General features: G+C 40.2%; 1 protein-coding gene across 6 annotated transcripts in view; it reads right to left on the reverse strand.

Moving 5' to 3' along the window:
* Positions 1 to 25,697, reverse strand: part of trim3b (tripartite motif containing 3b) — a 32,414-nt gene that overhangs the window by 2,370 nt on the left and 4,347 nt on the right. For 2 of the 6 annotated variants that reach the window (XM_039778550.1, XM_039778548.1), the window contains exons 2-16: positions 11,943 to 12,118; positions 9,766 to 9,895; positions 7,017 to 7,127; positions 6,700 to 6,851; positions 4,922 to 5,102; positions 4,595 to 4,696; positions 4,341 to 4,439; positions 3,763 to 3,915; positions 2,742 to 3,120; positions 2,285 to 2,388; positions 2,008 to 2,175; positions 1,702 to 1,870; positions 1,170 to 1,211; positions 392 to 462; positions 152 to 292 (exon numbers count right to left, since the gene is read on the reverse strand). In XM_039778550.1, the coding sequence (XP_039634484.1) occupies positions 152 to 292; positions 392 to 462; positions 1,170 to 1,211; positions 1,702 to 1,870; positions 2,008 to 2,175; positions 2,285 to 2,388; positions 2,742 to 3,120; positions 3,763 to 3,915; positions 4,341 to 4,439; positions 4,595 to 4,696; positions 4,922 to 5,102; positions 6,700 to 6,851; positions 7,017 to 7,127; positions 9,766 to 9,895; positions 11,943 to 12,088 (2,148 nt within the window). In that variant the 5' untranslated portion in view covers positions 12,089 to 12,118. Of the gene's footprint in view, positions 1 to 151; positions 293 to 391; positions 463 to 1,169; positions 1,212 to 1,701; positions 1,871 to 2,007; positions 2,176 to 2,284; positions 2,389 to 2,741; positions 3,121 to 3,762; positions 3,916 to 4,340; positions 4,440 to 4,594; positions 4,697 to 4,921; positions 5,103 to 6,699; positions 6,852 to 7,016; positions 7,128 to 9,765; positions 9,896 to 11,942; positions 12,119 to 17,683; positions 17,880 to 23,419; positions 23,486 to 25,697 lie in introns of those variants that run through there. The other 4 variants (XM_039778551.1, XM_039778547.1, XM_039778549.1 and 1 more) reach the window with 4 other exon arrangements.

Below are 25,697 nucleotides of genomic sequence, written 5' to 3' on the forward strand. Positions count from 1 at the left end.
CCATAGCATTTTATGACCTAATGTAACTTTTTCTTTGTAACTTAAATATGACAATTTTTCATTTGCTGAAAAACACAGCTATTTTGCAATATACACAAATCTCAAAGTTGTGAAGTTGATAGCAGTCTGAATATAGCCTGTATAGTCTCACCTGGATTCTGCTGTTACCCCAGTCAGCTACGATGATGTTTCCGTTGGCGTCCACAGCCACACCAGTGGGAGCATTGAATTGGCCATTGCCTTCACCATGAGAGCCAAATTTGAACAAGAACTCTCCATCTGCACTGTAAACCTGGGGCAGGAAGTCAGTAAAAACACATGTTGTCTACATATGAGTGTGTACTTTGATACAGTACATATTATCTCTATGAAGGACTAACTATACCTTTACCTTTACAGAGTGATTGTGAAAATCGGTCACAATAATTTCATTCTTGTTGTTCACTGCAACAAAGTGTGGACCTGGACAAGGAGAGAGAGAGAGAGGCAGGTTAATGTAGAATTTGCTGTACTTGGAATATAAACCGATCCCAGTAGTTTGCACCATTGTCTTTACTGTTAGAAGCCCGTTTAAACCCAAATTTCAGCTAGTTGTGCCTAAAGCTGCAATTACAAAACCTAGTTTAATCGGATTTTTTTCTGATTTGATGGCATTCTTTTCATGCATTAAATGCTTTAATGTGAGTTAAAACAGTTTTCCTGTATTTTTCAGAATGTCAAAACAGTACCAAAACTCTAAATTAGATTATAAAGAAAGGCTTAAGGCTAATGTATCATGGCTAGCTATGTGTGTGAAGCAAAACCTATTGGCTGAGTTACCCACTAATGAGCTCTGTAGCCCCCAACACTGAATGTCTTGTAGCAAACAGGGAACACCGGTTAGTTTAATGGCAGTGGAGTCAGAGCAGTGCAAATCATTCACACTAATCTTTTCATATCCATTGACACAAAAAAACACAATGCACATGACAAAATGTTCGTTATTGTAATAGTAAGGGATTATTACAATGGCATGTACTTGTTTCTGGGTTAATATTGTACAGGCACAGCTTCCATTTGTCAACAATCTGAGTTCTCAGAGGGACGGACACATGATCAGGGAGTCGGGTTAGACAGAGGGCACTGCACTGTGGGATTAAGGTTGCGGCAAGGCCACACTTAGTACTTACTGAAAACTGAGCCAGATTTATTAAAGTTTGGGCCAAGTTTTTCTGGATTGAAAAACAGGAGGAAGAACAGAAAGAAAGGAAAATAGGCAGTCAGAGATAAAGCATAAGCAAAGAAGAAAAAAAGAGTAGGGTGGTCCACACAGGCGCAGTATGTAGGGGAAGCAGGGGGCTACTGCACCGCCTGGGACTTTGACTACAAGTATATGTACAGGCTTCCATTTTGAAACAGAATGTATGTATTGGTCTATATTCAGACATAGAATGAGAGCACAGAGGTACATTATTGTTTTGCTCAAACTGGCAGTAAAGGTGTCAACAAAACTGTATATTGATTATTGTTTTATTCCTCGCTAGTTTTATTTACTGTATTTATCTCTTTCAAAATAATACAGATAGTATCCATGTGGTATTTTGTGTTGTCATATATGCTAAATTATGATAAATATTATGATGGATTTCCTTTAAAAGCTTGTAGACACCACTTCCTCACTGACAAGTGGTCTTTTGTTACATATTGAGGCCTCCGTCTCACCTGCAAACTGTCTGTCAGAGGTCCCCCTGCCTCCAAATTTAGTCACCAACTTCCCATTGGATTGAAAGATGAAGACACAGCAGGCCTTGTTGTCCACAGTGATGATGTGTCCATTCTTATCAACAGCAACACCCTTAGGACCCATGAGCCGGCCTGCACCGATCTTATTCTGTGAGGGAGGAAGACAAAAAGGATTTTAGGAGGGAAAGAAAAACTTTGAAATTATTTTTCAATAGGGAAACGAATGAACCTTAAGTTAGGCATACTGTATCTTCAGAACTGAACAAATAAACTACGAGATCTCACCTTAAACTTCCCATCAGAGGAGAAGATGCTGACCCATCGATTGTCATAGTCGGCCACCACAATGTCCCCGTTCATGTCCACAGTGACACCAGTCGGTCTCTGCAGTTGCCCTGGAGACCGACCTCTGACCCCAAAGCGCATCTTGAACTGGCCATCATTGGAGAATACCTGTAATCAGCCCCTTTTGAGTGAATTGTGTCATGATCACAGTACTACAATAAAGTAAAGGCATACATGGTTGCACTTACATGCATTTTCCTCTCTGAGTCAGTCTCACCTGTATACACTGGTTGTTGCTATCAGCCACCACCACTCTGCCGCTACAAGAGGCTGAGATTCCCTGCAGATTTGTGAACTCCCCTTTTTCTCTGCCTCGGGAACCTGACAAATAAATAATAACAGACTCAGTAAACCAAATTCTCCCATTCACCTTTTTCACAACAACCATATTTGTTTTCTACGTTTCATCTTCTGACAACATACTGTATGTAGTGTTTCTTTTTTTTTTCTGGATGTCATCTCTTCTATCAAGTCACAGCAAGTTGATTCTCATTCTGTGGTCTACTGGCATGAAGTGAAAACAGAAGCTGCCTAGAGGGGAGGATGTCAATCTAAAAACTTGTTGTATGGCTAAGCAATGAATTTGCAGTGATGATAAGTCTAATGTCTACATGGTGTTTGGTTTGGCGCGTACAGTGTGCAACTTTCTCTCCTGGATGGGTCATCTGTCTTACCCACTCTGTAGATGAGCTCATCCTCGATGGGGTTCTCCTTTTTCTTGGTGGTGCTGTACATGCTGGAAGGCCGTCGCACTGCTTTCTGCCGTATGTGGCCCCCTGTCCCGCTGGGAGACTTCACCCTCCTCTTCACGTCATCTGGAGATTGTGGCACATCTGAGGGCTTGATCGCCCGCAGGCGGAACGGGCTGCCACGTAACGGTTGGCCATACAGCAACAGAGAGAAAGTGTACTCTCCCTCAGAGCGTAACGTGTAGCCCACCTCATATGTCCCATTCTTATTGTCCGTTATCTCCGCCTCTGCAACACGGCTCCTGTCAGCAGATGTTATCTCCGCTTTTAAAACAGCATTTCCTGTCCGCACCAGCTCCCCATCCTGCAGAGAGAGGTCATTGATTCAATTTCTGAACAAAAGAAAATCTATTGTTGTTCAAGCAATAAGCACATGGTTGCAGCCTCCAAGACATTCCAAGACAGCCTTCTACAGACATCACAAGCCCCTAACACAGGGGTGTCAAACTCAACTTCCCTAAGGGCCACACTAGAAAATGAGAATCACATCAAAGGCCAGACATAGAGTGTATTGCTTTTATGTCGAAGAAAATGCCAAAAATGGTTGGAAAAAGCGTTAAAAAAAAAAACGCTGTGAAAAGTGACAAAAAGTAGGTGGGCCAAAATGTATTGTGAACCTAAATGTAGATAGGGGCTGGACCAAAATTAGCAAGGGGCCGGATTTGGCCCGCGGGCCTTGAGTTTGACACGTGTGTCCTAACAGATTTGTTTTTGATAATAATAATCCCTGTTAACTGGTCCTCATAAAATAAATGACTTCTTGCAAGAGAACAAGAGAAAAAGCATGAAATTTGGAATTCAAATGAAAAACTAAATTGAAATATGTGACTAAAGCAAATAAATACAGTATGTTGGTCAACAGATTCAAGAGAAAACAAAATGTACAAGCTGCTATGCTTTATCACGTGTAGAAAATGGCAGTGAGGCTAAAAAATAAAGACAGTACTTTGTCTTTTGTTGTCACAGTAATTGTTTGGATCTGCCCAGTTGCTGCGTGGCGGAGGCCCTCTCCTGTGGCGACAGAGGTGTGGGCCACAGCGGCTGTGGTGATGAGAACTCCCAGGTTCTGGATGGAGCGCCGCAGACCTTCAGTCTCCACCTGAAGCAAACAGCACACAAGATGTTCAATACTTTTGACTGAAGAATCCCTAACTGCTAGAAGAAATTACGTTTCCATGGTTGGTGGCCAAATGCCACAAGCTAACAGAACATTAAGGCTTTGTGAGTTTCTTGTGGAATAGAAGTTGTCAAAATAGTTTGTTCTGAAGTAATCTTTTCCTTACAGAGATCACTCCCAGCTAAAGTGAAAAAGGGTTTAAATATATACATATGAAAAACAAACGAGATTGTAAGTGTCAACATGAAAAAACCTCCCACAACCTTTTTTCGCTGGAAAAAGTAAATAGGTGGTAGAGAAAACTGTTGCCATAAAGGCCTCATTTTGTGACAATGTGGAAATGTCAGTCAGACCACCGTAATGAAAATCGAGAGCAGAAAAACAGTTTGAATCAGAATAAACAATACCTGACAATCCAGGTGTGCATTCTCCTGTGGTCTCTCTGGGAAGTCGTGTCTTGCCAGCGCTGTTACCCGCTCACTCATCTGCTTCTGAACTAGCAGCACCTATACTTGCAAGAGACACATACTGTATTCAGTCTTTTTTGTGTATCTTAATGCAAAACTCACATCCTGCTACACGACTGCAACACAGTTAATTCCCATCTGAGTTGTAACCTGTTTGTTAGCCTGCTTGTACAAATTACAATCTGCCAGCTCACCTCAGTAGCACTCCCATGGCTAAGAGCCTGCTCAGTAAAGCTGCAACTGCTCTGGATGTGTTCCTTCCCCTGGAGGAGAGATGAAAGCTGAGCCTGCAGGACCTGCACTCAGGTACATGGAAGATAAGGAAAAAAGGGGCACAAAAGAGTAAGAAAAAGAGGAGAGAAGAAGAGTTGACAGGAATGTGAGAGATGTGGCATATCATGCTCAACTACTCCGTAAAATGCCTGTGTGTGTTTGTGCATCTGACAATGAGCGTGCAAAGATGCAAGTGCACCTGGGTGAGTGCATGGACTATATATGTGAAAGTCTGAAACCTAACTAACCTTCTGCTTAGTGCTGCAGATGTTCTCCAGGTCTGTGATGAGGGCCGTCTTGCGTTGATGCAGTGCCCGTTCCAGCTCTTCAAACGTACTGGTAATCTCTGCCACCGCCTTGTTCTTTCCTTCATTCAGCTGGCGGGAGATCTCACTCACCAGCTCGATGGATATTGTTAGCTGTGGGAGCCTGCAAGATGTTGATTTTGAAAAAAGATATCTGAAGAACTAGCTATAAAGCTACACAAACAAAATTATTCTTTAATGAAAATGCCACTTTACCCAGTACCATGTTTTGACATGCTAAGCACAGCATAGTATAGATGATCTTTGATGGCAGATGTCAAACCTGGGCCAAATGCTTAAAGCTGAAAAGAAGGAGATGCCCGCACTCTGCTTAGAACCCTCCAAGAGGGTTAATCATGGTAGAAGGCTTCTTCAGAGAGAAACTTTTTGGATTTATTACCTCAACACAATGTCTCAAAAACGGCTTGAATGAAGAATTTGATATAAAGCCTTTTCAGTAATGTCTTTTCTTGTGATACTGTGTGTGGGATTGGTATAATGTGAAAAACAGTGCCAATGTGGGATAGTGTAGCACATAATGTTATTTTGTAAGTTAGGGGTTTGGCCAATTCTTTCATTGGGCCCGTTCGAGATGAGCCAGATCTGTGCAGAATCGATCACTGGCGATCGCCGCCCAGTGCATGCCGGTTAGATTTGTGTCCGACTTGATCCCAACTTGCTCTGACGTCACGCACACGTGAGCAACGATAATCTCACGAGATCAAGGCGGCCGCAGTTTTTAGAGCCAGGCGCCGCAGTTGCTCTTCACTGACTGCAAGACCCAGGCGGACCCAGGGCATGCTGGGAAATGCCGGCCTCTCAGCTGATCTAACAGCTGATTGGTTCAGAATCGACTCAACATGATGACGTTTTATATAAACGTTTTATTGATTTTGAATTGCAGGGATTGTAACTGCTATTTGTCTGATTTAAAATTTTATTCTGTACAAAACACGTGTTGTGTGGCTGACAGTGATGTTCAGAAGTCAGAGAGACTAAATCTGTTCAGATTATGGATCATCTACAGTGTGTTGTTAATTAAAATCAGCAACAGATTGCATGTAGAGCATTTTGACAGCTACTCTGTCATAATAAAAACAACTGGAGACTGTGTACAAGCTGATATATGTGTCTGATAACATTTTATGAAATCAGAATCGGACCACAGTGTTTCTGTCACTTCCTGTTCAGCCTGAAGGCTGCTGGAAACGGCTGGAAACTGTCCAACTTGACAGCAGATTTTTGTCACCGCCCCCGGCTGCTGCCGCCTGCTCTCGTCCACTTTACAGGGGAGGCACAGTTCATCTCGAACGAGCCTACTGTTTCATTGTCTGTGTGCATATTGTGTATATGTAATTTTATCACTAATGCTTTTATGTGGTAACTATGGTAAAGGTGGCACTTAGGCCCATCAGTTTAAATGAGCTCAGCTGATGCATGATCAGCTAGCTGACCATGTATGTGCCCTATGTATATGCTTGAGCCACTGTTGAATGCCATTTGCCTGAGGAAGATCCGGCAAGGTCGAAACGTTGCAGCACAATAAACGTATGGGAGTATTAACAGAATGCGGGCATCTCATTCTTATCAGTTGTATCCAGCCCCTTTTTGCCCTGCACCTCACCGGTGGGGATGTGCACACTACCACTACTGCTCTACATCAAATGCGTAAAGCACCTGTAGTGAAATAAATATTCCAAAAAAAGGTATCAAGTCCCCACCTGCTCAGTATGGCATCCAGCTGTGTCTTCAGCGCAGCCTTGTGCTGTTCCACGACGTCCTGCAGAGGAACAGTCACATGCTCCTGGTGCTCACCCTCTGTACAGTCCAGACACATGGCTGTCTCACACGACTCGCAGTAGAACTCCATCACCTGCAGAGGGAGACAAACGGAGTAAAAAAGAAAACTCCTTCACTATTGCTGGGCTTTGCAGTAAGTAAGTATATAATTTAAGATTCAGTTTCTTTTGCATTAATTATTGCTAAAACAAATGAGGTTGAGCAATTTTGATGAGGTGATCACAAAAGGGCTTCCCACCTTTCCCTCATGGTTTGGGCAGCAGAGGGGCTTCCCTGCAGCTGCAGCGCTAACTGACTCCAGGACACTGCAGGCCTCCGGCCGTGAGCACTCGGCCTCTCGTTGAAGGACCTGGACGAAAACATTTTAAACTTCATCGGCAGCTTTTCAATCATTTCAAAACACTTTTACAGATAATTATCTGTAAGGGGTATTTTTTCCCCTTATTTGGCAATGGACAAATGAGAGGTGACAGAAAACAAAAGGAGAAAGAGAGGGGAAATGACATTAAACAAAAGGTCCCTGGCCCGAATCAAATCAAACTGGGGACATAACAGTATATAGGTATGTATATAACCTATAGGCCCCCAGATTCTTTTCTCTTTGTCTGACTTTCCTTGTAGTCGGTTGCTGTTCTCTTCAGGACACAAACACACATTATTGTATTTCTATCCTTTTAAGTACCATCCATTCAAAACATCCATTCCCTAACCCATCTGGTAACCTTAATCATCACCTCTACATGCCCAATAGAAACCTTACATTCAAAACAAACCCTAAAAAGAGCCCCTTGAAAAAAAAGGGACTGTCCAGAATGGAAAAAAAAAAAAAAATCTTCTCCCTCTGTTAAAAAAAAAAAAAAAAAAAAAGAAAGAGTGGTTTTCACAGAAGCAGGGACACACACAGAGCCTCCCTTCCATGTATTAGTCTATGCTATGTCTTATTCAACATACTATACCATGTATTTTTTCATCACTTTTTTCGACATACGACTATGACTTTTTTAATCACGTTTTTTGACATACTATATTTTGACTTTTTTCGACATACTACACTATGGCTTTTTTCATCACTTTTTTTGACATACGACTATGGCTTTTTTATCATTTTTTCGACATACTACACTATGGCTTTTTTAAATGATTTTTTCGACATACTGCACTATGACTTTGATTACTTTTTTCGACATGCTATACTATGGCTTTTTTCATAACTTTTTTGAAATACTATAGCTTTTTTAACCACTTTTTCGACATACTATACTTTACTTTTTTCTTTTATCATACTGGGTGGCTGGGAGGTAGAATGGTTGTCCCATAATCACAAGGTCAGAGGATTAATCCCAGGCTCTTCTGGCCACATGCCAAAGTGTCCTTGACTATGTCTTATTCGACATACTATACTATGACTTTTTTCATCACTTTTTTTGAAATACTATACTATGACATTTTTTAACATGCTTTTTAAAAAAGCCATAGTATACTATGGCTTTTTTCATCACTTTTTCGACATACTATACTATGACTTTTTTCAGCATACTATCCTATGGCTTTTTTCATACATTTTTGACATACTATACTATCACTTTTTTATCACTTTTTTCAACATACTATACTATGGCTTTTTTATAACTTTTTTCGATACACTATACTATGACTTTTTTTTTTTACATACTATATTTTGGCTTTTTCATCACTTTTTCGACATACTATACTATGACTTTTTTCAGCATACTATCCTATGGATTTTTTCATACATTTTTGACATACTATACTATGACTTTTTATCACTTTTTTCGACATACTACACTATGGCTTTTTTATAACTTTTTTCGATACACTATACTATGACTTTTTTTTTTTACATACTATACTATGGCTTTTTCATCACTTTTTTCGACATATTATACTTTGATTTTTTTATCACTTTTATTCAACATACTATACTACAGCCTTTTTTTACACACTTTTTTTTGACATACTATGACTTTTTCCACATACCATACTGTGTGGAATATGGGTGGGAGGTAGGATGGTTGTTCTGTAACCACAAGGTCAGGGGCTCAATCCCAGGCTCTTCTGGCCACATGGTAAAGTGTCCCTGATTATGTCTATACTATGACTTTTTTTCGACAAAAAATACAATGAGTTTTTTAAATAATTTTTTTCGACATAACCACAAGGTCGGCTGATCAATCCCAGGCTTCTCTGGCCACATTTTAAAGTGTACCTGACTGTATTATTCGGCATGCTATACTTTGTCTATTTTCAACATACAATGCTATGGCTTTTTTTAACCACTTTTTTCGACATTCTATACTATTACCATAATGTGTGGCTTTTGGCTAAGAGTTAGAATGGTTGTCCCATGACCACAACATCGGTGGATAAATTTCAGTCTCCTCCAGCCACATGTCAAAGTGTATCTGACTATGTACTATTCAACATGATGTACTATGATTTATTTATCACTTTTTTTGACATACTATACTATGGTTGTTTTAAACATAATTTATTTATAAACAGTGAACAATCACTGCAGAGTCTGACCCATGTTTGATTCCCAGGTTGGGCAGTGCATTTTCATGTTTTTTTTCTACATAAAATACTTTTTTTAACTTTTTTATCACTTTTTTTTTTTTACTTTGAATTTGTTCACAATATTATACTATGGCTATTTTTTCATGGCACAGTGCCTCAGTGGTTAGCACTGCTCCAACAGGCAACCAGCAAGTAGTCACTGCAGACTCTGACTCAGGTATGATTCCCAGTCTGGGTAGGCCCTTTTCATGAAATTTTTCTTTTTTATGACTTTTTTTCGACATATTATACTAGAACTTTGTTATCACTTTTTTCGACATACTATACTATGACTTTTTAAATGGCTTTTTTCAACATATCATATTATGACTTTTTTATGACTTTTCGACATACTACACTATGACAATTTTGCATCTGACTTGAATTTGAAAAGAGATTAAGAGTCAAACCTCCATGAGATTAGTGATGAAGAAGTTGTTCTGTAGAGCACACACTCCTTTCTCTGGCAGGATGGAAGTCTGCCGACACACTGGACACGAGAGTGTCAGAGACTCTGGGGGAATGTAGTTCTGGAGACAACTGGAGGGAGGGAGTCAACAAATAAAGAAAAGCAAGAATTAGAATATAACATCTAACTGATCAATGATCGATTGATCGATAATTATTAGTCAAAATTAATTTACCAATACAGCAGAGAGAGGAGAGGAGGAAGACACTAGAGAGAGAGCAGTCACTTCATAAATGATTGAGAGACAGTGCTTAAATAGTGCTGCTGTCACAACAAAAAGGGGATAAGTGTGAATCGGAGTCAATTCACAGAACCCACAGCCTCAAGAGAAGACACACACTTCCTCTTTTAGTAAGCAAATCAATCAGCCTAACAGAGACGCAAAGAGACAAAAGACTTTAGGGAGAATAGATTTTTGTGTTTTAGTTTCTGTGTGTGCGTGTGTTTTGGATTCAGGCCTTATTCTGGCAGCAGCCACACATCTATTCCACCGGCCGCTGAAGGATGACGATGTTGTGCAGGTTGAATTGCCCTTAGGAGGCAATCTATTTAACATTAGACAACCTTTGAGCCAAAACCAAACCCTCAGCCAGCAAAGTTCAGCTGTGATATGCAGATTAAACCACACTCCTTGGCCTACAGCCCAGCTGTCATCCAGCATGTGATGTACGGTTGTTTTTCTTCAGCTTCTGTTATCACTTAATTGGCAGTTGATGCTGCAAGAAACCTGAGGTCAGTATCGAGGATAAGTCTCTGTTGTACACCAGGATGTCTGGCAGCTGCTTGGGCTGCATGCTAAAACCATTCTGTTTACACCAGACTGGCTCGTATCAACCAAGCCTTGGTAAACTGCAGTTGTTAGCTTTTGAGAACAACGGAGAGCTTTAACAAAAGTCTATCTACTGCTCTTTCAACACCACTGTAACGCTCTGAAGCCTGGATAGATGACGGTTGCTTTATCAATGCCAATTTGTGATTTCTTAACTGCTTTTTGGTTTAGAAAATGTCAGAAAAGAAAAACAAACAGCAGCCAATCAAATTGAATAAACAATTAATTAATAAACAGAACTGTGTAATTAAAATCCTGTTGCAATCATAAGTATGAGTACAAGTAGCCACATGCCTCAATTGTAGAATGATGTCATTTATTTTGGCATAATTTGAAACAGTTGCACATCCCATGGCAAAGTCATGATCCTGATCTCTGAATAATGAGCACACAACTCGAATAATCACAGAAAGAGTAAAAGGGGAGCACAATTATACCAAACAGACTAGGCCCAGCATGGGTTTGCCAGCTTAACCTTAAAACCCCTAAAACTACATCAACCCATCCAGTATTAAAACATCTGTCTGGTAACATCATGTATAGCTCCAGACAAAAAGTCTGTTCACCTCAGCAGGGCTCCAGATCACATGCCATCCAGTTAAACCGTGGATTAAACTTGCCCTGCGGTGGGCAAATGCCCCTCACACTGCCTGGAAAAAGGATTAATGCCATACTCTGTGTGGCTATTCAAGACTATTCCATAAATATTTGTTTTTATCATAGGTTTAGATATTGAAACATAATCCCAGTTATCCTGTGTAAATAACAAAATACCCCCTACTCCATCCTCCCATCCTGACACAAAACAGGCTTTTCTAAATGCCTCCTCTGCTTGGCAGGCTCGGCACGAAAAGGCCCCAATAAGTATCACCTGAGGGGGTGTCATTTTTCTGAGGAACTTTAGATTGAGGAATTGTAATTGTGTCTCCCAACAATGAGCCTCTTCTCAGACAGTGACAGTCCCTGATGCTGAGGAATGCACTTATCCCAGTAGAGTCAGTGAGTGCTGTGAGCTGTTTAATTGTGGCCAAGTATTTGCAATAGAAGAGGTACCACTATTAGGAGACATGTAAAATGACAAGAATTCTTCAGTTATAGAATGGGAGGATAAGTAATGGTAGGGGGAAAAGCTAGTGTTGTACCATCTACTTTGCATGGCCAGCAAAAGCTACATGTAGCAAACAGTGTGAGCAGAGACTGGGTTTGTGTCAAGTTTAGCTTGAGGGAAGTGTAGGTAATTAGGACTTTTGCCAGTTGTCATTGAAACAGAGAGCACATATGTTAGTTACCTTTCACAGAAGGTGTGCAGACAGGGCAGGACCTTGGGGTTCCGGTAGTGATCCAGACAGATGCTGCAGACCAGAAACTGCTTGTCTATCTGACGCACCACAGGGCTGGTGCTCCCAGCCTCACGCTTTGCCATGGCAAAGGACATTTAAAGCCACGAACAATGACAGTAGTTAACCTGCAGAGAGACAAAGATACATGCATGAATATTTGCATATATTTTCTAGAGAGTGCCACTTTCAGGGCAGCTAATGCTCAGCAAACTTGCCACAGGAGGTACCAGGAACCAAAGTTAACAAAGCTGCTTAATTCCTTGATTAGTAGAAACACATTTCCATTGTTATGGTGTTATTTCTAGGTTAATACCAGAGAAAAGCCAGCTGAAAGAGAACTGTGTGAAGCATGCACCAGTCCTCAGTGTACAGACAGCAGCAGATGTAGACAAACCAGTATGGCCATGATGTACCTAGCTTTTGATTAACATATCAGATAACACCAAACCAGGAAAATAACAGGAAACTAGAGATTTTGTAACTAAACAGTAAGTGCAGTCTGTGGTAAAAGATTATTATTATTTATTATGAGCCTTTTACTGACACGCACGCACGCACGCACACACACACACACACACACACACACACACACACACACACACACACACACACACACACACACACACACACACACACACACGTGACTGAAAACACAATGTGCTGAGTAGGAATGGGCCATTGGGCCGGTATACGATTCTGATGGTATGATAACCTTCAGCAAAAATATCACGATTTCATGGTATTGCGGTATTGCAATTACAGCTTTAAAATGTATTATTTTTTTAAATGTCTAGGTAAGAAACAAAAAAAAAGTTTCCTCCCTTAAACACAATGTATTTTATTTTTAAACACACTGCACACTGGCAGGGAGAGGGATTACTAAACTGCAGTTTCTCTCCTTGACCACTCCTTACCTTAACAGTACGACAGAAAATGTTAGTGGTTTTGAAAACGTGACTTTTTCAAATCGCGGTATACCTTGAAACCGGTAACCGGCCCATGCCTAGTTCTCAGTAGTGTCTATGTCTGTCTATATTTACCAAGGGGGTAAGCGAGTCTCCACAAAGCGTACCTTCTACGGAGCCATTTTTACGCTATCAAGGCATCACCTGCCATTAGCATTCCATTGACTGCCATTCATTTTGGCGTCACTTTGACAGCGAATAACTTTACATCTGAAGCGTTTAAAGACTCTATTTGTCCATTGTTTATTTCTAAAGAAACACGACAATGTATAAAAGGCTCCATTACCTTGTAGCTCACATTATGGCTCCATAGCAGACGTTTTTGTAAAAATAAGCTAACGATTGTGTCATAACCACGTCACTTACTGTAGCATAGTAGAGGAATTACCGTATAGTCAGAAGAAGCTTGCAGGCAGTTTCAACTTACATTAGCTGTTTAGTTTAATTACTAATGTTAACTAGCATTTTAGTTAGCAATAATTAGCCTGTGCCTATGTTATCTCCTAACATATACCTACGCTCTCCGTCTCTGCAAGATTCGTAATGATTGAGATTTCTTTTGGCACAGCTACAGGGCTCCAGACTAACTTTTTTCACTAGGAGCACAGTGGCCCCCCAACTGAAAATTTTAGGGGCACAACCAGAAAATTTAGGGGCACCCACCGTAAATCAACATGCTAACCAAATATTCACATTTCTACTAATTTCAACTGTATTACTAATAAATACTTTGATAATAGATGCAGAAATTACAATGTGCTGTTTCAAATTCAGTGTCACTTTTGAAGATGCAACATATAAGGTAAACTGACAGCCGCATCGCAGTCATGACAGTAAAAAAAAAAATATATATATATTTTGTTTATTATTGTATTTGTATATTATTTTTTTTCATTTTCATTTTCATCATGACCGTTTTTAATTGCTCTTTAATGTTTCATGTAAAGCACTTTGAATTGCCTTGTTGCTGAAAGGTGCTGTAGAAATAAAGTTGCCTTCCCTTAGAACCTCAGCCTGTCAGTCAGTCACCAGGGCATAGAAACCACTGTTGGGCCTGGCTGCTCGTCTCCATTGACATATATAAAATGGACCAACAGAGCCCGTTGCTCTGGACGGGGACCAGTGAAGGCTATTAGAAGCACTTTTCCGGTGATCTCTTGCTTTACTGCGCAGCCTCCAACTGACAGAGACAACGTAAATGTAACGTGAGCAACGTGTCTGAAAGTTGTAAGTCTTCTAGTAGCTGTGCCAAGAGAGATATCAATCATTCCCAATCTTACAGAGAAGGAGAGCGTAGGTATATGTAAGGAGATAACATGGGCACAGGCTAATTATTGATCACTAAAATGCTAGTTAACATTAGTAATTAAACCTAAACAGCTCATGTAAGTCCAAACTGCCTGCGAGCTTCTCCTGTACTATACGGTAATTCCTCTACTGTGCGACAGTAAGTCACTTGGTTATGACACAATCGTTAGCCTATTTTTATAAAAACGTCTGCTACGGCGCCATAACGTGAGGTACAAGGTAATGGAGCCTTTTATACATTGTCGTGTTTCTTTAGAAATAAACAATGGACAAATAGAGTTTTTAAATGCTTCAGATGTAAAGTTATTCGCTGTCAAAGTGGCGCCAAAAATTTCAACGTTTAACGTGTAAAAAAAGGGGGCAAATTTACTGGTCGCACATGTGCGACTGGATGTAAAATTCAGTCGCACACTCTCAAATTTTGGTCGCAAAATGCGACCATTTGGTCGCAGTCTGGAGCCCTGCACAGCTACCAGAAGACTTCCAACTTTCAGACAGGTTGCTCACGTCACATTTACTTTGTCTCTCTCAGTTGGAGGCTGCACAGTGCTCACCGGAGAAGTGCTTCTAATAGACTTCATTTGTCTCCGTGGAAATCTACGGAATCGCTTTGTCCATTAATTTTACTGTCTATGATATTTACAAGTCACTAGTAAGGTCTCACTACTGCTAAACTTTGTTTTGGTTCATACTGTAATCTACTAAAACCATATTCGCTCCAGATAAAACCCTACAAAATAAAATATGACTATAATTAAATAAAAACAATAGATTTACACTACATATATAATTGAAGAGTTTGATGTATAGGTGAAAAATGTACTTTAATGTGCTTCACACATGTTGGCCTGTTAACAAATTACTGATGTATTTATATTTAGTAGTTGTGTGTATTAAAGGACCTGCCTATCAATTTGTGTGTGATAGCAGGTTATAATCCTGTATTTATATTTTGGTGGCTAGGCACCATTTTGCTTAAATTTGAAAAAGAGATCATGTTGCCTTTAAACACAGAATTCTGTCAGTGTAAAACATTTTTCTATGATATTAATTGTTGCAAAACATGTCATGCTGGCACTGCTGTAACTACATCTAGAACACAGTGTACATTTTACATGTACAATTTGAAATAGAAGGAAAACTCTGTGAGGTGACCGGAACAGAGGAGCCCCATGCCTTACATAATCTCATCCATTACAGAAATATAGCTGCAATGTTTGGATATTCTGCCTAGCAACACAAACTGGTGCGGTCTCCAACTTGGCCCAATTTTTACATTCATCAGTGCAAGCCCAAACACATATGGCATAATAATTATAGTGGTATGTTAAAGGTGCTACTGCAGCATGTTCTCATTGATATACACCTAGATTGTAAATGAAGTGGGAAGATCAGGTGTTACCTATGGAAAAAAAACATCCAGTCTGAATGATAAAAAGTACACGTCATTTGCAAAAATAGGAGGCCACAACAACATGTATTTCTTAGAACAAAAAGCTTCACCTGACTTCACCTTTGACTTAAAATTGCCACCTTTGACTCTGCATGCCATTTTCTCCCTGTGTTGCTAAATGGCTCCAGCAATGTCGTTTTGCCACATTTTCTCAGTGGGTCAACATGTGAATTGTTAATGTATCAGACACAGTGTCTCAGCATGTGTCTTAAATAAACATCATCCCTGGCCTTAAGATATACAGTAGTTATGGACATAACACAGTCAATGACAAGGACACACACACATAAAGAAATACACACAAACACACTGGTAATCATCATCATCTCCCCACCAGACTCTTCCCTATCTGCACATCTGTCACTGCTGGATCTAATACAGCACTCAATCCCCTATGTACCACCCTGTCCCATTGTCAGTTGTTGCCCACACACACACACACACACAACACACACACACACACACACACACACACACACACACACACACACACACACACACACACACACACACACACACACACACAAAGGATCCAACGACAGATCCAACGACAGACAGTCTGTAGACTGGGAGCGTAAAGGTCACTTCTTAAGCTGTCAACCATGAGAACAACATGTCACATCCAAACTCTGGTTAGGTACAGGCAGGGTGTCGGATGGAAATTATTATTGGTAAGTAGCTTATGTTTTGTCTAAATCTAAATCTGACTTGTTCTCTATAAACCCTTTGCTTTAAACTTGCACTTCAAGAGTATCCAGTTGCCTCCGTTGGATTCTGATGAAAAGAAGTCAATCGGTAGAACATAGAATTAAAGAGGATCAACCACAGGATGTACTGTATACTTCGGTGCAGTTCTCACACTTCTCTGTCATTCTCTTTCTGTGCTAGAACATACTGATAGTAATTTAATGATGTCTGTCTAAATTTAGATACATGTATTAGTGGATTGGCAAAGAAGTAATGACAGTGAAACTAAAATAAAACCAGGGGTCTTAGGACTGTTGGAGAGTGAAGTGGCTGGTGTTTGTTTACTGTTGGTCATACTGTGTATCTAACACCGTTTTATTGGGTAGAACAAAGCAAAGGAGGAATCTGGAGTCCAATAAATCACCAATAAATGGTGCAACAACAGACACACGTCCCAATTTCATTCATGCCCACTTAAAACTCGTAAGTAGGCCATGATGCTTCGATTTGACGCTCTAAAGTAACCATAACCAGTTAACTGACAGGCCTGGCAAGTAAAAAGAAAACTGAGTGAAGACATGCATATTCAAGGCTTTGCAGTTACTGGCAGCAGGGCTGGATAATGCCAAGTCCAGGCAGGACTGCAGGAAGCTTAAAAAATGATGCATGAGAGGACACATCCTGCAGAGAGATAATTCTCCTGGCCATTATATGCGCAGTTAAAACAGCAGTAATGTTGCCAGTGGCCTTAGCCTGACTAATTCCTCAAATTCTTAGGATTACAGTATTTGCATGTGTAACTAATTGTGTGTGTGTGTGTGTGTGTGTGTGTGTGTGTGTGTGTGTGTGTGTGTGTGTGTGTGTGTGTGTGTGTGTGTTTTCAGCACTGAAACCTCTGCTGTTGCTTTACTGTACAATAGGATCTTCACACAGCTCATGTGTATCTCTTATAACACACACATGTAAATGAAGTGGGGGGGGGGGGCAAGACAGGAAATTTATGTCTTCTTTCAAGTTCATCAAGAGGACAGGAAAAGGGACAGAGAGACAGACAGTTTAGAAGGAAAGGAGTACAGAGAATATAGTTGTCACATAAAGTGTCAGCCCTTCTGCTCACTGTCACGCACCTGTGTAGCACCAATGAATATGTGCTGACAGCTTGGACAAACATACAAACTCACACACTCCTCTCTGGTAGCAGCTGAGCTGATGGTAAAGTGGTAAAGTGCACACATTCATGTAGATGAGGACAAACACAGAGTTGACAAAAACAATACCTACTGTCAGTAGTGTGGAGTAGATCAGTCTAGAAGACTCCATGGCAGCTCTGTCTTAACATTGAAGAATCAGCACATGCCCTGACTCACACATGCACACCCACTTCCCCCTTCTTCTCTCCCCTTGGCCCTGCTGACCACTCTTCCTTTTCCCTTTTCCACCACAACACACGCACTGAAAAAGGCTGAACAGGGATGACAACATAGGGTGGGACTGTAAATTGAAAGTCCCTCCTACTGACAATGCTGTTTACAAGCATGAGCTGACTGGATACCCTCCTACTGCTGCGCTCTGATTGGCTGGGAAACTAGCAGGGAGGAGGGATTGCATCACAGACCAACAATTCGTGCTGGCCAGAGGGAGTGAGAAGCAAAGATTGAAACAGACAAGAAGAAGAAAAGTCCAACAGTCAAGGCTGGAAACACAATGATCTGGAATCCAGGAATATATTGCATATAAAGTCTTAATCTGCTGTGTAATTATTTTATTTGTGAATGTGCACGTTTAAAACTATGATGATTAGACACAGAAGCAGGGTCAGTTCTTGAATGCAGCTTGATCCTAATAAGGAACGGAAACAGCAGCTGACAGGTGACAATCATCTGGCCTCCAGTTACAGTTATGAAGAAATGACTCATTACTTAGCCAGCAAGCACACATGCACACACACAGGGCAGCCAAACAAAACATAGAGTTACATAATTCATGATGTCACCTTTGAAAAAAAACTCTTCAAAATACAAATTTGGGACATATGCCTCTCCACCTATCATTATAGTATGAAATTACACATGCAGGGATGAAGAAAAGATCCTTAATACGGCAAAGGGGATTATTATTTTGAATTTCAAGTATATTATATGTTGTCACAGGATAATTTTGCACCCAATCCCTTAAACGCCCCATCCTTGTGAAGTGGTCAGAGTTTAATCTGGTGCAAGAGGTGACAATTCTCTGACACAAATATCAACCTACAGTTAATCTGTACAGATTGAGTCCAGTCGTCTCTCCTCCCTCGCTTCCGGCTCTGCTTCCTCAACGCCCACACACACCTTTCCAAAATCCAATCATCCTAAACTCACAGGCCAGACTGCTGTTGTCAGTGTAACAGGAAGTAGAGGATAAGAGGATGAAAATACCAATCAGAAAATGAAATACACACAGTACTATTGTGGCAGTTTCACATGTTTTTATATGGTTGCAATGCTTGCTTAACTTAATAGTATTTACAATATCTGATACTTCTTTTTAAACCAAAACTCCCATAAACATATTGCCACTTGATAGAACAATCTAATAGGATGTCTGGTTATCACGCTCCACAGTAAGTAATTAGAGAGAGGTTATCTGACACAACCAATATACCCAATGCAGCGCTTCTGCGTGGGCAGCCGTTTGAAAAGACCGTTGTCAACCCTGCAGTGAGCACTCCACAGCATTATTGGTTTACCGCTGTGGTTTCTGCTGAAACGACAGTTTAATCACAATATAAACTCCTGCAGTTATTAAACGAGAGGAAGAAGAACCCCCAGCACCCACAATGAGTCTCCTGAAGCTAGCACACATAATATAATGGGAGTACTGCATGGATGCAAAGACTATAGATATAGAAGAGATAAAATGAGATAAAATGTAATTTTATGTGTGTTTTTTTTTTTTTTTAAGAATTTGGCTTCAAGGCTCCAACTAAATGTGGTTATATAAACAGGAAGTCCATATAATGCTTTGAGAGGAACTTTAGCGTAAGCTAAAAGGTAGAAACAACCCCAGTGCAGCAGTTAACTCTGTGCCTTGTGCAATATCCACGGCCAAAAGAAACCGTTCTGCCCCAGGGTTGGTAAGAGGCAGAACAATAACAGTAATGATAATGATAGTGACAACAGTTGTGATGTTTTCCAACAGGAAAATTCCACACCCACTTAGGGCCGTGCACAAATAATAAATAATATATTTTCACAGAATCATATTTCTTTCATGTTATATGTGATTTTTTTTGAGGGACTCTGGGGTTACATTTTGTATTGTAACATCAGGGCCTTGTAGAAGTCACAGAACAAATAATGTGACAAGAAAGGTTCTGTGAGAGTGAGAGTTACCGGTACAGTAACAAGGGTTAAGAGCGCTGCAGTACTTGCTTGCAGCCAATACTGCATTGTTATATTTTACTTGATGTTGGGTTTTATGTGCTCTCAATACTCAATGTACTGTAGTATCCTCCTGCCTCTGCCTGCTGCACTCTGACACCTCAGAATTGGTATGTTTAGAAAAAGTTAACTTGCAAAGATGTGGACGAGGAGGAAAGGGAAAAGGACTTGGGAACAAGATGAGAGAAGAGGAGACACACAGATACCGCATATACAGTATATTCACACACACACATACACACACTGAATAACGAGAAGGTTCTTGTGTAACAGAGGACAATCCTGATATGTTAGAGTCGGACAGCTCCGGGCCTGACACCATCCCTCACACACACACACACACACACACACACACACACACACACACACACACACACACACACACACACACACGCACACACACACACACACATAGCCCACCTTCCCCTTTCCTTGCCTTCCTTTCCTGCCTGCTGCTCAAGTTACACATATGACATACAAAAACACACACACCTCACTCTGAGGGTCTAAACTTTAATTATAATACACACCCAGAGATAATAGTTGGCGTGCATGGACCAGCCTGTGTAACCGTCGCTAGTATGCGCAGCAAGCCTCCATTCTCCTGCACCGTCCAGTCTTAAGCCTCCCCATACATATACATCTATATATAGAGCTATCAGTTCTCATCCCCTTCACACCACTGGCAGGCACGTGCTCTGAGCTGCACACACACTGCAAAAAAGAGCAGGGATTTTTAGATGACCAGCAAAGCAATGATTCAGAAACACTCAAGAGGGATCCACATGCATTTTCATGAGCCTTGTCCCATAACTGTCCAATACATGTAATGCACATATTACATATCTAAGATTTATTTGTGCACAATGTCACTCCTTCATGTATGCTTACTATACATTAACATCTTAAACTGAGCATTGCCATCATATCCTTAGGGGTACTGGGTTTTTAATGGTTGCCAGCATGTGTGATTATATGCAAAGTTAAGAATGAAAAAAAAAACAAGATAAAAGTTGATAAATGTGCAAATACATCATAAATGCATCATACACAGTATAGGGCTATGCAGAGATTTGAGACTATACAAACACTATTGTAAGAAAGAGGCTTGTTTTTGGCAGCTCATAGTAAACACACAGGTCTATCGTGCAAGCAAATCACGATTGAAAAGAAAATACTGACGCTTCCTTTCAAATGCTGTGGCAGCTACACAGCTGTCTTTACAACACAGCTGGCCTCAGGGAAAGCAGGTTTGTGTGAGCGTGAAATGTGTGCCGAGTGCTTCACCACACAAATGATATCCTATGCTTTATATCCATACAAAACAGACCAGCGGAGGAAAAAAAATCACTCATATTCTTTAATACAGTAAATTAAAGGTATCGAATTCAAATCAAGAAATCATTCCCTAAAATGTTCCTTATGCTACTCTTGTTTACATTATTTTTTATCATCAGAGATTTACACCTGGTCCTTGTATAGGAGCAAAGGAAAACACAACCACACAATTTGAACACGCCATACTCTGTGAAGTCATCATATTTTGCATGTAAAACCTGCAAAGAAATTAGTAGCTACAACCTTACAGTAAATCTTGTAGTTGAAAGATGTTCAAAGCAAGAAGTAAAAGTGTCTCACAAAACAGAAATAATTGAATCAAGTTTATATTCAAATTCCCTACACCTCTGAAATAAACCACAATCTGTGACCACTGCAATCATTAAACCATTACATCATCCCTCATACTCCCTATGTTGCAAACAGAACTTCATCAAGGGATTCTTTACATGAATAACATCAAGGCAGACATCGAACAGCAGCTCAACTCGGCTGAACCTTGAGAAACCGATACATGAGCAGCTCAGATAGGAAAATACCGGCTCCTTCACAACTCTTAGAGTACGTGATGCAGATCCAGCATGCACACTCTTGTACTGTTACAACCTCTTGATATTGGAACAAATGTGTGTGTTGGTGTGTGGGTGTGTGTGTGTGTGTGTGTGTGTGTGTGTGTGTGTGTGTGTGTGTGTGTGTGTGTGTGTGTGTGTCTGTTTTTTCCCGCTATCCTTTGTACTGAATATCTAACAAACTCAATTGGCATTCATATTAATTATGCTTGCATGTGTTTTACACTGAAAATCAACTGAATTAGCATGGGCAGTTATCAGCCTGTAAAGCAACAGTATAAACATTGAAAATAAACAGAATATAATCCACATTTCAAAGTGTATATTCAAATGTTTTGAAGTTAAATACATTCAAAGGGAATATTACATGATGCACAGATTCTTCAGCCTCTTTCTTATCTTACCGAACCCTCTCCCAAACCCAGCAGAGAGAATTATTTCAGTGAAAGAGGAGCATGTGCCACAGGGTAGAGGAGCTTATCCTGAAATAATTTGTTTCTTTAAATAACTGAGGGAATCGACGCCCTGAGCTAAACATATATTAACATAAACAGCTAGTTCCATGTCACATGGCGAAATAAAACCCAGACGACGATGATGTTTCAAGTAATTTAACAGACCTCCCATGTCTTTGTGTTAGTGTTTATAAATCCAGGTATGTGGGAAGTTTAGATGTTTGTCATCATATTGGTTCTTTTTTTAGAAAAGAAAGATCCAAAATATAGTTTATGTAAGAGCCAAATATCCAGAACACCAATCACAACAGAAGAATAAAAGCACTTAGCCATGAGCGCTTTGCCCACATGTCTTTTACATCACAGAGACACATGCACCAAAATCTGATGAATGATGTCAAAGATAAAAAACAAAAGTATGTCACATGACGTGGATTTTTGGTTTTTCTTTTTATGCTGCTCATTATAAAAAAACATGATGTAAAACCCTGTCATTGAATCAAAAATGTGCATTACGGCTTTGATTCCTGACAGGGTGGAAATTCATTTACTTAAGGAGATTAGAAATTCCATCATTTGTTAACCATGCAGACAGGTCAGCGGATTTGTAGTCCTGCTTTGCCAGAATCTCCACATGCTGCGGAGCGGAGGAGGGTCTGGCTCCACCACACAGCATTACATGATGGGAGAAAAACATGCTCTGGTTTATTGACATTTCTTTAAACCAATCACAATCGTCATGGGCGGTGCTAAGCACTGGACAGAGCAACTGCAAAATAGTCATGTGAGAGAAAACTCTGATTGAACAGATAGTCTAGCTAGCTGTCACAATTTACAATGCAGAGATCTGAGGAACAGTTAACCATAGTCCTCATGAATCCACCGGAGTTTAAAATTCCAACAAAAAAGAAAGCAGAAGGAAATATACACACATGCGGCGGAATTTCCTGCGCCACCGAAGCAATCCCGGAAGTGGAACGTCTTGGATATAGACTAATGGATTTGTGATACGCACTTCTATTAACCTCTGCCCATGAACCAGGAGAACTACTGTAGGTAGTGTGGCCTGAACAACTCCTCAAAATGACCGAGTTGAATCAGCACCTCTCTGATGCCATCTGGACCCAAACTGAACGCTAAAAGTTTCACAAAGGTAGTGTTTTTTGACTGTACTACACTGGATTTTACAAGCGCTACTTCTATCTAAAATAAGAAAATCACATACTGACCACACATTTGTGATGTCAAATTCAACGTTGCTTGTCTTGTAGTCAGTCTGCTTGAAACACCAGATTGCTGCTGGCAGAGCAGAAATACAGGGAGGCCTGTCTGCTGACTAACGCGTTACAACACACACATTTATCCCGTATAGTCCTCTGGCAAGGATGATGTAGTGGATGACAAATGTCGAGGAGTGGTACCTACTCTTTGCTGTCCACACACACAGCGGGAATGACTGACATAAGCACTGCTAAAATTATCAGCTTGCCTGATCTGAGCCAAGCTGGGCAGGAATGTGTCATAGGAACTGCCTGTATCAGCATATTAACACACGGCTCACACTCCAGCACGCAAGCACACGTGAACACACACAGACACATGCAGGTGTACACAACTCTAGCTTCACATCGTTACCACAGAGGCATGTCGACAGAAGAAAATAATGAACACAGACAACAAAATCAGTATTTCCCCACACACAGATACTGATAGAATTAGGTAGAGGGCATATCAAATCTGTTGCTTTTCTCTTTTGCCTGACTGCATTTCTATTCTTAGAAAAGAGTGGTATACAGGAGCACTCTTTATGTTTATGGCTATCATTTTTCATACAAACATTCAGTGCAAATGCTGACATCTAAACAGGCCTGCTGGACATGCATACAGTGCATAAGAGGGCGGGTGTGTGTCCTTTAAGAAGACATTAACCAACACATGACTGCTTCGCTGATTACTATCAAGACAGTGAACATCAATAGTACATTGTTTTAACAGATCAGTGAGTGTTACTAATCTGTCCTTTAGTTGTATTTATGTAAAACAATAGCTTGACATTTCCTCTGTCACATAACTGTTATATAATGCCAATTGGTATGCTGAATATCTTCTTCTTTGGACCTTTAGATCATAGCTCATAAAGAATGAAGCATAAATACACAAATCTCTGTTTTACTATAAAGGTCAGAATTGCAAACATGGATGGAGAACACAGTGACAAAAATGGTTAAAAAGAAAGAAAACATGCCACATACATATGACCTTTTTAGTGTATTGCGATAGTTTTAACTGTAAAATCAGTCTCCAAAGCAATTTCTCTTTGACAAAATGTTTAACTGAATTTATAAATGGAATTAACTGGGTAAAACAATAGTTTCTTTATTCCTGAAGTTATATGAAAGGCTCAAGAAATGGCACAATATGGCCAGTGCTATTACTGAGCCTCCCTGAGGGATCTATCTAAATATATCCAACATGACTGCATCTCTCAGCTCAGTCACTAAGCCTTCACCACATGGCTCGCTCCATCACAATACAAAGTAAACATGGTTGAATATGCTTTGGAAAACCTGTATGCCCACGGCCAAAGCACACACATGCACTCATATTTATTCCACACATAAATACTGTACATTTGCGCAAATCTAAGCACTTATTTTACAACCAAACAAGGGACAAGATTCTACAAGTGATGTTTCTGTCAGAAAACAACTGTGCCTGCAGAATCTCCTATGATCAGCCAAAGAAGCTTAAACATCAGGGTTTTTTTTGTCCCAGAGGGAGAAAAAAAATGACCAAGTGAAGCATAAATGCACATGAAAAAAAATACAAAACTGTGTGTAAAATAAGACATTAAATACAATGCACATATAAATTGAAAAATGTGACACCTACGGTAATATAGAATAAATAAGCTGTTAACCCAAACACAATGCTCTTATTGGCCACTTTAACGATGCAGTTTGAGTTTGGCATCTGTAGAAACTAACAAACTGAGTAATGTTATAGCTGAGTCTAGCATGGTTTTGGGAAAGTTGGAGGTGGAAGTTTGGAAAAATCAATATAAACTGAAATACAGTCAAATAAAAGAACCATTAACGCCACTTTGGCCACAGGTTTTACAGCAGAGGGTAATAACAATTAACCTCGTCAGGCTCTTACAGAATCCTCACTAAAGCTGTTGCACATAGAAATAACATTTAATTTCTCTGCTGTTGCATCTCTCAGTGGAACTCCTCTACGTAGCTTTAAGGCTTTATTTATATTTCACAAAGTTAAAACTTAGAATTAATGAGTTTGAGCTGTACTTGTTTGACACTGTACCAAAGTAAAAGTTTGTCATGAAGCATAAACATAGACTTGCACAAACATTTGCTTGACAGTTCAGAGTGGAGGAGGAATTATGTTGCCGTTACCCATGGCAACACAATCACCTAAGGGCTGATCAAGTATGCGAGGAGTACGAAGGGAGTAGCACACTGTCACACACACACACACACACACGCGCAT

Source organism: Perca fluviatilis, chromosome 16, assembly GCF_010015445.1.
Source record: "Perca fluviatilis chromosome 16, GENO_Pfluv_1.0, whole genome shotgun sequence".
Taxonomy (NCBI): domain Eukaryota; kingdom Metazoa; phylum Chordata; class Actinopteri; order Perciformes; family Percidae; genus Perca; species Perca fluviatilis.